At 48.0% G+C, this 12204-nt stretch overlaps 1 protein-coding gene across 1 annotated transcript in view; it reads right to left on the bottom strand.

Moving 5' to 3' along the window:
• Positions 1 to 252: 252 nt before the first annotated feature.
• LOC138107669 (TOG array regulator of axonemal microtubules protein 2-like) overlaps positions 253 to 12204 on the bottom strand; it is a 95469-nt gene continuing 83517 nt past the window's right edge. Inside the window, exons 9-16 of the mRNA XM_069009183.1 lie at positions 11218 to 11453; positions 9577 to 9729; positions 8306 to 8423; positions 7243 to 7346; positions 5674 to 5878; positions 4281 to 4497; positions 2857 to 2943; positions 253 to 685 (exon numbers count right to left, since the gene is read on the bottom strand). Coding sequence (XP_068865284.1) covers positions 432 to 685; positions 2857 to 2943; positions 4281 to 4497; positions 5674 to 5878; positions 7243 to 7346; positions 8306 to 8423; positions 9577 to 9729; positions 11218 to 11453 — 1374 coding nt within the window. The 3' untranslated portion in view covers positions 253 to 431. The remainder of the gene's footprint in view (positions 686 to 2856; positions 2944 to 4280; positions 4498 to 5673; positions 5879 to 7242; positions 7347 to 8305; positions 8424 to 9576; positions 9730 to 11217; positions 11454 to 12204) is intronic.

Raw genomic sequence — 12204 nt, 5'->3', positions numbered from 1 at the left:
AGGGAGCCCAGAGCCCTGTGCTTTCCAGGAATGGCTCAGCTGCACACGCACCCTCCTGCTCCTCTCCCGGCCCCACAGCTGAGCAGCCCTACAGCTACACGGGGCACTGGGAGCTGCACAGCTCATTGCAGGGGGCACATGCAGGGCAGAACTGTTCCCTGGCAATGTGCCCAGGCTCTCTAGGCTGGCACAAGAGCCTTCCTCCCGCCAGAGAGCGGCCCAGCTCCCGCCTTACCTCTTTGTGAGGCTGAGCCATGCTCAGCCTTCACCTTGTCCTCAATCGGAAGTTGCTTCAGGCACCCCATGCCACGACTAGGAAGGGGGGTGGAGAGAGCGGGGGCAGGTGCACACCCTTCCTTTGCATTCTGTCATTTTTGGCACAGCTAAGAAGTCACATCCGGAGGTGTCCAACTCAGCACTTTGTCATCTTTCTACAGGTCATCGACACTCCACCAGCCCAAAATGTTGGAGAGGTTTTCCTGCACATGCGGAGGCTGGCTGGCAGCATGCTTCCTCAGCTTGGCGCCCATCACCTTGTAGAGGGCGCAGGCAAGCTTGGTGACCACAGTGCAGACATTGGCGCTTCGGACAGGCAGCGCCTTGTTCCCCAGGAAGGACCAGAGCACGGGCAGGGCGTAGCGCTGGACGACTTTGGGGCTCCTGGGATAAACCCATCCCACAAGCGCTGCCGGAAGAGAGACACAAACTTCTTAACCACCAGCCTTAATGCAAACAAGGATCTACCTCTACTTGTGATTTTGGGAGTCTCTCTGGCTAAGATCAGTGAAATAACAGTGAGAGCCTCATGATCCAGAAATGGGCAAAGCAGCTGAACATCCCCGAAACAGAACCACCAAGCTCTCAGGACTAATTTCTCCAAACAGAGCCTTGTACCTGTGGCAGACTTCACACCTTTACTAAATCATTCCACAATTTATTTCTGCATGAACAGTGACTGAAATGTCAAATTGCCGTTTATTTCCATTTAGAAGTTGTCGAAACCCACGCCAAAGATTTTGAAATGCACCATAGAGAGGCAGTTGAGAGATTTCTAATAAAAGGGATGATTCCATTGTTGTGACCTTTGATGTCAAGTGCCAAAAGTCTCATCTGGCTCTTCCCTTTGCTTGGTGGCACACGGCAAAGGGCAGTATTAGACCACACTTGGAAACTCCAGCCCACCAGAGATGGGTGCTGTTTGACAGCTGGATTTGAAACATCAGTGACTAGCCGGTGTCTTTGGCAGAAGGCTTTTGTGGCTTCTAACAAACAGCTGTTTCAAACCTCAGGCTGTCTTAGGTAATTAGCCAGACCCCATTGCCATGGCATTGGAGCATCTCCAAATTTTAATGGCATTTCCCCTCACAATGTTAATGGCATTTTTTCTTACAATGTGCGCTGAAATAGGGGAATAGAGAGAGAAGAATGCTACACAGGGGACAGAAATGTAACCAAAACACAAGTGTTCTCTCCCGCTGTCTCCAAAGCCTGCTCTCTGCTCATTTTCTGAACTGTATCAAACACAGACAAAAATCTACTACCAACAGGCTCCTTGCATGGCAGATCTGGCTGAGAGATCAAAACCTGATATGGTCTGGGGACCATTCTTATTTTCTGACCAGGCAAAATGTTATGTAGTCGCCATTTATTATTCTGTAGTGGAAGAGACTTCATTTTCTCTATGCTGTTAATCCACCAGCAGTCATCAACATTTAAACAGCTCCTGAAAGTACCTAAAACCAATTTTGCTAAGCAGGAAAAGGCTTACGGTACCCATTTTAAAATGGGAGTTCATTTGAGCTTACATGCAATTAAAGACATCGGTCACTACGCAACTTGCGCAGAGAAATCTCAGAGAGATTGCCACTAAATCTCAGAGAGAGCATCTGCTCTTTCTAAAGAAGTCCTAATTCCAGTTGAATTCCTTTATTTGAAAAAGAGATTAAAATAGCTGCAAAACTAAATTCCCTATTCCTGGAGATCTACTTTATTCAAATGCTCTGTAAAGGGCCTTTGACACTCCAATGGCTGAAGGTGCCCTTTTGAGATTCAGAATGAAGACACAAAGTGTATTAAACCTTGCATTTAAAGATGCTGGCATAATTAGCAGTGGATTTAGCCCCAGCTAAAGCAAGGCTATAAATAAAGCAAGGCTGTACACTGTCTTCTCTAGCGTATATTGAGATTATCATTTTTCCATCCCTTGGCTATTGCTGACATAGCAAGCTCCTCTGAGCAATCAATTATCAGCTGCATTTGGAGCATTTTGGGCAGCGCTGACATAGGAAGACCCTGACTGCACACCCTGAAATGCTCAGTCCAATGGCACTTTGACAGCACAGGCAGGGAGCCTCAGCACTCTGCTTCTGCCCCTCTGCCCCCAAAGGCTGCCTTGCACAAAATCCGGGCCTCGTTAGGCTCGTGTGGGCTGAGTTTTGACCTAAGCTGTGACCCCCAGGCACTGCAGGCTTCCACCTCAAAACTTTCCAAGAGCAAAGCAAGAATTCTGTGAGGACAAAACAAATGGATCCCCTGAAACAGCATTTGCCACCATTTCCCCTAAAGGATCAGAGCTGTCCCGGAGCTTCCAAGAGAGGAGCCAGCTTGGGAATTTTTAGCCCCTCCCTTTCCTGGAGGCGGCCCCAGTGAGAGCTCAGCCCCGAGGCCGAGCGCCACCCCCATCTCAGATGCTGCACACCTCTGCAGCAGCCAGGGAAAACCTGCCCAATACACCTTCCATGGGTATTGGGCAGGAGGGACAAGCTCAGCACCTCCTGATTTGGACCTGTCTATTCACTGGCATTCCCTGTAAATTCTGCCTCGGAAGACCTCTTGGCTTAGAAGGGGAGGCCATACCTGAGAGATGCTCCGTGACATCCAGCAGAGCTTGGCCCTTCAGTTCACTCCTTCGGTGGCTGAACTCTTTCATCAGTGATACTTTATCTACAAGGGAAACACACATTTCTGCTCTCTCTTCTGAGGTCATAAGAGAAAGGCCAGTGGGGAGGGAAAGGGCAGGGGCAACTACATTTTGTAAAAGAAAGGAAATTCCTGCCGATTTTTGAATCCTTTTCTTCTTTCCTTCCAGCCTACTTGGGAGGATTTTAAATTCCAAAAGAAAAGCTCTCCTTTCACATTTATAAATCCAAAGTTGTCTGCTGTACCAGGAGCTATGTAAAACATTTCACATCAGGGACCTCAAGAGTTCAATCACATGTAAGCAGTGAAAAGGTTTTGCATCCCAGAGCTTTGCAGAAGTGATCTTCTCCCTCCCCTCTGGAAAAGGGTGAGAAGGCTCCAAAATTCACACATCCATTCCCACCTGAAGGATAAGCTGTTTTTAAATTGCAGGTTACCTGTGTGGATCTAGGGACAAGACACCAAGTTACTCATACAAGAGCTATTACTGTTCAGTGCCTCAGTATCCTGTGGGTTTCTGTAACATCTGTGAAATCAGATCTTGGCAGAGAGACTGGAAAATGAACTGATTTCCCAATACTTGACCGTCGTATGTATTTTAGTTTTCCTTGTGCCTATCTGTTGCGGTTTTGGGGGTCTTGTTTGAGTTTAGACACTGTTGCCTGCATTGTCCTGCAAGCCTCCAGTCCTACCACTCTAATAAGCCAAGGCAAGCTTTTCCTGGAGACAGAACGTGTGTGGGATGAACTGTGGTCCCTCGCAGGGTCACCAGGGCTGGCAGTGACAAAGCAGGCAATCTGCTTCATTGGGAACCACTACAGAGCTACACCCCAGTGTGGGTTTCAGTAGCAGGGTATTATTAAGAGCTCCTTTCCTGCATGAGATACAAAAAGGAGGTCCCAAATGATCTTCATGCAAGCATGCAGTAAAGAACTGATCCTGCTGTCCTAATGAAGCTAATGCCTATAATGTGGAGCCTCCCAGGAGGCTGCTCTGCAGAGGTTCTGATGCACCGGCGTCCCTTCATGCCAACAGCAAAGCTATTCATTTGGGAAGTCAAATGGGGACCAGGAAAACTCCAAACATCCCTTTGGCCCTGAATTCCAGCAAAGCTGTAGTCCAGCACTTCCTCTTCAGACAAGCAGCACAGAGCCAAGGGCTCCTGGGACTTTTGGGAAATGCCGATGCACATTCAGGCCTGTTGGGGGACTGGTGCGTAAGGACTGCACCTGCACAGCTTCTGGTGGATGTCAGCTGGAGGTTTCCACAGACAACAACAGCTGTCAAGGCACTCAGCGTTCTCTTGACTTGCAGAGGCAGAGACACAGTTGAGGAGAGTCCATGCCAGGGCTCAGCCTTACCTAAGTGAGCCATGGATGCTTCCAGCGCTTTCACAGCTGCGGCATAAACCCCGGGGTCCTTTGAGTTTAGGTTGTTTGTTATTCCTTCAACCAAACAGATGATCACCGGGTTTAAGGCATCTTTCAGGACGCCTATGATTTCAGCCAGCACGTCCAGCGCCTTCTGCTTCACTTTCTTGTGCGTATCACCAAGTCTCGGGACAAAATAATCAAAAATCTGTGAAGAGAACAAACAACATGAAAGCTGGATTAAAATGTCCTTGTTTGAGGAAGGGATGTAGAAATGAGCACTCAGCAATGTAAAAGATGAAAGTGATCCTTCCTGTCAGGTCAGCACTTGCTTGCACAATTTTCCTGTGGGCCACTCACTGGAATGGTTGCGCAACCTCATGCTGGTTGAAAGATTTTCATATATTTTGAAGAGGTTTGGGCGGGGACAGAATAGTTCCTATGGTGTTTCCCTCCACATTTAAATCATTAAATTAATCCCATTTATTGATGCAAAACAGTATCTTTGCTTTCCAAGTATGGAACCAGATATTTACAATGCCCGTTTTTCTACACAGTTGTCTCAAGTTCTGAGGGCAGTTATGATTTTGCCAAAACTATGGCTGGAGGAGATCCAGGTTTTGTTCCGTCTGTCTCAGAACCTGTGTCTGGAGAAGTGCAGGGCTCGGATCAACTCTTCCAGGATCCAGACCAATTGTCTACCTAGCAGGTAGACTTCTGAAATTTAATGTGCTGTACCGCTCTCATTAGAGCAGGTTCAGTCCCTTGACAGCCACATTATCAGGCACCATTTTCTGGACAAAGGGAAAAAGCAGCTCCTGGGAGGAGAAGGAAGAGATCTGTCCCTAGCTATTTCCCTCCTTTTCCAAAGAGAAAAAAACGACCCCCCCAAGAAGGGTGAGCACCGTCTTTACCAAGAGGAATAGGGATGCCGACGGAAACGAGTAGCCAGAGTTGTGCCTGTGCAAGACAAGTCGGAGTTTACAGAAGTATCCTTTGAAAAAAATTGGTTTAAACCTGCCCAGCCTGATACTTCTCTTCCCCATCCAAACCCATTTTTTTGTCTAGAGAATAATTGCCACGCTTTCAGTGGCTGCATTCCCTTCACTTAACCCAAGTGGGAGTAGGAGACAGCAGAAGTTACACCAGCAGAAAACTCTGTCCTCATTTGATGAACAACATCAATAGGCACCTGCCAGACAAATATATCTGGACTGAAATAACTTGTCCTGAAGCGTGGAGCTGAATTAAATATTTCAGGGTAAGAGGCACCAGCCTGTCCCACACAGCCAGGATGTAGTGCCAAGACACACTGAATTAACTTTCCTGCTACAGGCTTGGGAAAGGAGCTAAAGGAAAGGAACAATGAAGACACCCTACATACTTGGACAGTGTTAGTGGAGACGAGCTGGGGGCTGGTTTTACACAGGTCTAGGAGGAGTGCCACTCCTTCCATCCGTGTCTTAAACTCCTTGGCTTCCAGGAGATTGTAAAGCTTCTGGAGTGGCTCCGTTTCTTTCACAGCCAGAGGTAACGTGACCTGGGCTTTTGGGCGGCGTAGGAGGCGTTCATCAGAGGTAGACTTCACCCTGGAAAATAAAACCAAATGAGGACCTGTTGGTGATCATACCTTCGGTTAACTGTGAGCAGAACATCTTGCGGAGGTTTCCTAATGATGTGATTTCAAGCTAGAAAATCCTGACCTGAAAAACAACGTGACACCTCATGACAATCATTACAGGAGACAATCTGCAAGCAACATTCTCACCAGTGCTTACTCAGGAAAACCAAGGATGAGATGCATCTCACTTATCTCCAGACAGCTTCCCAGGTACACATGTCGCACTGCTTTGTGAGGAAAGAGAGACGCTATTTCCAAGTTTAAATGCCTCATCATGAGGGAGGTGTGTGTCTTATAATAAGGAAACTCATCCCTCTGGAGAAGTGTCTCTACAGCAGGCATGACAATCTGGAAAAGTAGCTCAGATGCATCTGAACAGATGGATAGGGGCATATCTGAAGGATCCAGAAAATCAGTAACAGGGATAAAAACAGAAGCCAGACATCCCAGCACTACGCTCACATGATTGCTTCCCTAGAGACTAGATCCACAGCCTAACAAACCCACTGGGAACAACTCTCTTGGATCAGCCGGTCTCTTCCATGAGCATGGGAAGATCCTGACTATGCTACTGAGCCATGTGGTCACTCTCCTGCCAGCGCTGACCATGACAGAGCTAAATAAATCCCCTCTGTTATCAGAGGACAACAGGTACAAGTAGCTCTCCCACTGGCAGGAAGAGACAGCAAGGACCAAATTCCTGTCTCAAATGCTGATTGCAGCACAGGGGGAAATAAACCAAACATGCTGCCCATCAAGCAAACGGTATGAAGGACAGGAATGTCAAGACAAAACGTCCACATTGAGACACCTGTTGACCAAAGTTGCTCAGGAACTGGCTTGCTACTTACTACTCATCTTGGTACTGTCTGAGGGTAAGAAAACCATGGTTCAGGAAGGCCAAACCACATGCATGGGAAGTGCTATTTTGGGGAACGGCATCTTGCTTCAAGACTGGGACTTCTCATCAAAACCCCCATCTGAAAAAGACTGCTCTCAGAGGAAAAAAAACCCTGCTTGAATTTACTTGTCCCAAGTGAGGCAGTGGAGACATGGCCCTCTCACAGCCTCCACAGCACTGTCCTTGCCACTGCACTGGATCTTCTGAGCTGCAACCGATGGGTGTCTTTTTGTCGCCCATTTTTTGTGGAAACCCTTCCAGAGAAGTTGTGTTCAGAGTAATGCAGAAGGAGACATATTTTTTGATAGAGCATTTGTAGGGAAAGGAAACAATCTCTGGCACAGGTCATCTCCACCGGAAAGATTTTCCTGAGGAAGAGACATGTAAAGCTTGTCATGTGCTTTGTCACATCTAACTAAAGTGCTCAGTACCGTTTACTAGAAGGCAATGTGGCCTGGGGCTTCTTCGAGCCATCGCTCCTCTTCTTCACAGGCTCCTGGACAGATGGGTGCTCAGCCTTCTGCGTTTCCATCCCCTACAAAGGCATAAAGAAACCCCATGGATCTTTAGAATGTAAAATAGGAAATTACCTGTTTAAAACACAACTTAGAACCAGGATCGCTGCTACCAAGGCTTAGGCAAACATTTCGGAACTTACAGAAGGAAACAGGCCAGAGGTTCAGTGATGCCAACTCTTTGTTTTCAATAGCCCAAGGCAGGTTGTGGCTGCTACCATACTGAGCAGCAGTCTAAAATCCCAAATGCATTACTCTTGAGCATAAATGGGAATAATGCAAACTGGTAGGGAACGAATGTTCTTAAAGGAAGCTGCAGAAAAATTTGGACTCTTTGGAGGTTGGCCCATTGTGTTGGGAGTTGATTTGGTGCCACACTCACTCTCCCTGTTGCTGCACAAAGGCACACTCCCTTCTATAATGTAGGTAAAAAGAATAAAAAAACCTCCAGGCAAACAAATGATTTTCCACTGGATGCTGCTGAATTCACCAAGCTTCTTCCAGCTCCACAGGGCATGACAGCAGGGCAGTATTGCCAGAAGACAGACAGTAATTGTAGTAATTGGGATTGACTGGGACATCTTTTGTATATTTGGAAATTTTCTTGGCACTACTGCTTCCTGTGTCTTTTGCAAAGACTCTGTTATCTCCAGAAGCACTGTTCTCACTTAATTGCGTCACTGGGGGCAGAGTAGGGATAGTGGGGTGGGGGGTTATGCTTAAATGTAAACCCATTTTCTCCTCTTTCCCTTCCCTGTTTGTGGCCGATATTCAAAATATCCAATACTACACTTTTCCCCTAATACTATCTATCAGTTCCTTTGTGCTCTGCAGATGAACAGGTTGAGGATCAACAGTTCGTTCCCAGGAGCAAAAGGATTCGGCAGAAAAGGAATGAGATAAGATTAGGTATGTTTGATCTCATATCAGCAGTGGCAATACTTGCACAAAGGAGACATGTCTCCTACCAAGCACTTACTTTCTTCTTAATTCTTGTCAGAATATCTTCCAGGTCACGGGTGGAAAAAGATTGTTCCAAAAGCCTGTTAAATTTTCGGTGACTCAGCATCATTTTCACCATCTCCTGTCCATAATGCCTAACAAGAAAGAAAGAAAGAAAGGTGAACAAACAAAGGAGGAGTGTTAACAGAATAAGCTGATACCTTAAACTCAGCAGCTGCCATACCTGCATGAGAAGGCATTACCTACTCAGCAAAGAGAGAGATTTACCTCCACTTGTCACTGCACAGTGCTGTCAGCTGAACACAAGAGACAAGAGGCGAACGTGGGGCAACAGAAAATACAATCTCACTCTGAAACTGTGGGTGCGCTTCTGTGGCATCGAAGGATCCCAGGGAACAAGCGAAACACCTCTGCTTTGAGTCAGAGCTTATTAGCAGTGCCTTGCTGCCATTGCACAGTCATTTGCCTTTCTTTAACTGGCAGGGAAGCCAGGACCAAATGCCTCATGCTTGCTTTTGATTATTCTATACCATATGTATGCACAGGGGCAGCTAGTTGCTCATGCGTTCTTGGCAGCTATTAATGGAAATTTAATCCTCAAAGTAAGGGGATTTTGGTGGTTTGGGTTGATTTTGCCACTAGGAAACCACAGTTTTCTTCAAGAAGCAATTTGGAGGTCATTCAGCCCCAGATAACAGCATTATAGAAATCTGCAGAAGAGGTTTAGAAAGACTGAATACATTGGCTAAAGATCCCTGGAATATTTCTAGGAAAGTCTTAAGTTAATGAGAAAGAGATGTATGGGATCCTTCAGTGATGAACATTAGCCAACATTTTGGCTTTGTCTTGTGCACCTAAGGCCAAGCAAAACTGTTTGACTGCCTCATCTGATGGCTCTTTTGATCTCAGGAAAGACTCATTCCAGTCCCAGGAAGCTGGCAATGCTCCCTCTTGCGGGACAACCTCAGGTTCCCCAGCACAGTCATTTCCCCAGACAAGCCAGGGCAGTGGTCACAGCACCAAGCCTGACAGAGCTCAAGAAGCGTTTGGACAATGCTCTCGGGCACATGGAGTGACCCTTGGGGGGCCCTGCGCACGGGCAGGAGCTGGACTCGATGACCCTGATGGGTCCCTTCCAACTCAGCGTATTCCGTGACTCTGTGAACCTCATCCACACAGTGAGGTAACTTAATATTTCCTTTAGCTTCCACTCTTCTGTGGTTTTGCCCTTTACAGCCAGACACCCAACAGTTTTCCTGTTTTAGGAGGGGAAATGAAGATCATTACCTTGTGTCCTCGTGACAGTCCTGAGCAAGCGTCCCTGCCGCGTGCGCCAGCCTCTCAGCCCTGGGCGTTCCTGCGAGCTTCGTGACTCCAGTTTTCTCCATCAAGGACAGGAGGAGTTGGGCCGCGCACTTCCGCACCTGGACGTGGCGGCTCCTGGGAAGAAGAGAGCAAACACTGGGGCACAGGGAGCAGAGGGACACAGCGCAGGCCTTGGCCAGAGCATGCTGTCATTGCTGGGGGAAGGAGGCCTGGATTCTCCCTGACACTTGGGACACCTGTAGAAGGTTCTGTCCTCAGAGAACCACAAAGTTAGCCCTGTACAGAAGGACTGCCTGCAAGCAAGAGCGAGGAACTCAGTCTCCCTGCACTATCTGATACTCAATGTCTTTCCCCAAATTCACTCGGAGAAAGAGGGAAATTAAAGACAAGCCAGGCTGACCCATCAGGGGCCAGCCGCTACACAGACAGCTGCAGCAGGATTGAGGATATTTCCACCCATTTACCCCCAAATCTGCAGACCTTGGGAAAAAAACAAATGCAGGCAAAACACGCTGTGGGACATGAAGTTGCAGAATATCCAGCAATGCAGCCGGTTTCTTCTGTGAGGCTTGGCAAGAGATACATCTGAACGTTTCCCCCTTTTCCAAAGCTGAGGAAAGGGTGGCAGTCAGTTTAGCCAGGTTGTCCTGTTCTAGAGAGTGTCTCTTGGGGACTATCAGGCCCAGCACCAACACTTAAGGCAGCATCTGGTTCAGCTGTCCCATGGCAGTCGGCCTGTGAAGGTGCCTGTACAGTGATTCATCATCTCAAGGCTAACATGAGACATCAGTTTGAATAGAAAGGGGGGCTCTAAGGCCAGGACAGTCATACAAGACTCCTCTTGGCCGGAGCTGCACCTGCTGTGCAGGCTGTGCCACACCCAGCACGTTGTCCCCCATGTGCTCCATGCCCCAGCAAGAACCCTCCTTACTTCTCAAGGGAATGGCATAATGAGGATGCATGGTTTTTCCCAGGGCCTCTGTGGTTAGGGCTGTGAAATATCAAAGAGCGCTCACAGCTGCAGTTGCAATTGTCCCTCTTCCCACAAAACCACAGGGCTCTATCCTTAGCCTTTGCAGGCACTTTCACTTGCCCGCCATTCACCACATCTAGGCAACTCGGACAGACTGGGAGAACTCCAGGAAGCAGCAGCAAGCTGAGTCAGGGGAGGTTGAGGTTGGATATCAGGAAAAAGTTTTTCACCCAGAGGGTGGCTGGGCACTGGAACAGGCTCCCCAGGGCAGTGGTCACAGCACCAAGCCTGAGAGAGCTCAGGAAGCCTTTGGACAACGCTCTCAGGCACATGGTGGGACCCTTGGGGTGTTCTGTGCAAGGCCAGGAGCTGGACTCGATGATCCTGATGGGCCCCTTCCAACTCAGCATATTCTGATTCAGCTCTGTGATTCTGTCAACTAATGGGCTGCACGAGGGCAGAAATAGGTGACAAGAGGAAAGAAGTGAGGTTGATCGGAGAGTCACTGAGTTCACAGAAGATGCAGGATACAGGACCCTTCCCTCCCACCATTCCCATTCTCTCTCTCAGCCCTTCTCCCCCCCACACAATAGAAGGTGAAGAATATCACTAAGACAAGAAGAACCTACTGGACTCCACTGTCCATGAGAGCAGTCATTGCTCGTGCAGGAGTCACATGCTCCACCATGACTCCCAGGGTCTGACTGGCTGCTTTCTGAACAAACTCTGGGGAGTTCCACACCATCTGGAGAAGGACCCGAGCAACCTCATCCACCTCCGAGTCCATGTCCTTCTGCAAGGTCACAAAGAGCTCTCCAAGAGTGACGATTGCACAGTAAGACACCTTTGAGCGAAGGTTGGTCACCTGGGGAAGTCATGAGGGGAAACATAAGAATCACCTTGAAAAGAAAACCAGTTGCCTTAGACAAAAGTCCCAGGAAACGACAACACTTCCAGCTGTGTCCTGGGGAACACAAAAGCACAGGCAGAGCAGAAGAGCACAAGCACAGAAAGGCACTTACTCTGGCACCAACTTGTGCTAGGCCTCAGGCCTGCTTACTGCAGGCCTGAAACATATTATTTCACTTAAAGTGTTCTACTTAACTCTTCTGTAATGTCCACTGCTTTGGTTTTAGGCCCTTTTATTCAAAAAACAAAGAAACAAATTAAAGCAAGGGCTGCTCTCAAACCATAAAGGCACAAGCCATAAAGACAAAGGAGTCATTTACTCCTGTTTGAAAAAGCAACAGCAGCAGTTGAAGCCCTCAGCCAGGAAACAGAAAACACAGGCTCAAGTCTACAGACTAATTGGCAGGGTTGAATCACAGCTTGGGCAGAGATTTGGACTGCAGCAAATAACATAATTGGTGTCTCCGTTTCTGCATTTGCACGTTGCATGATAATGGCAGCTCGCTCCAAGAGGAGAGTGCCCGAGAGTGCCCGACCTAGCAGTAAATAGAGCTACACGTGCACACAGATCCTATAGAGAGCTGACAGACATGAGAAATATAAGGTCTAGAAACAGAAATGAAGGCAGTCCCTGAGCACACAGGGAGATGAACAGGCACATATCTACTCTACACACCGTGTATGAGGCACGGAGGACGATTCAGAAC

Source organism: Aphelocoma coerulescens, chromosome 3 (assembly GCF_041296385.1).
Source record: "Aphelocoma coerulescens isolate FSJ_1873_10779 chromosome 3, UR_Acoe_1.0, whole genome shotgun sequence".
Lineage (NCBI taxonomy): Eukaryota > Metazoa > Chordata > Aves > Passeriformes > Corvidae > Aphelocoma > Aphelocoma coerulescens.
Note: the sequence above shows the minus strand (reverse complement) of the source record. Positions and strands in the feature narration are given on the sequence as shown.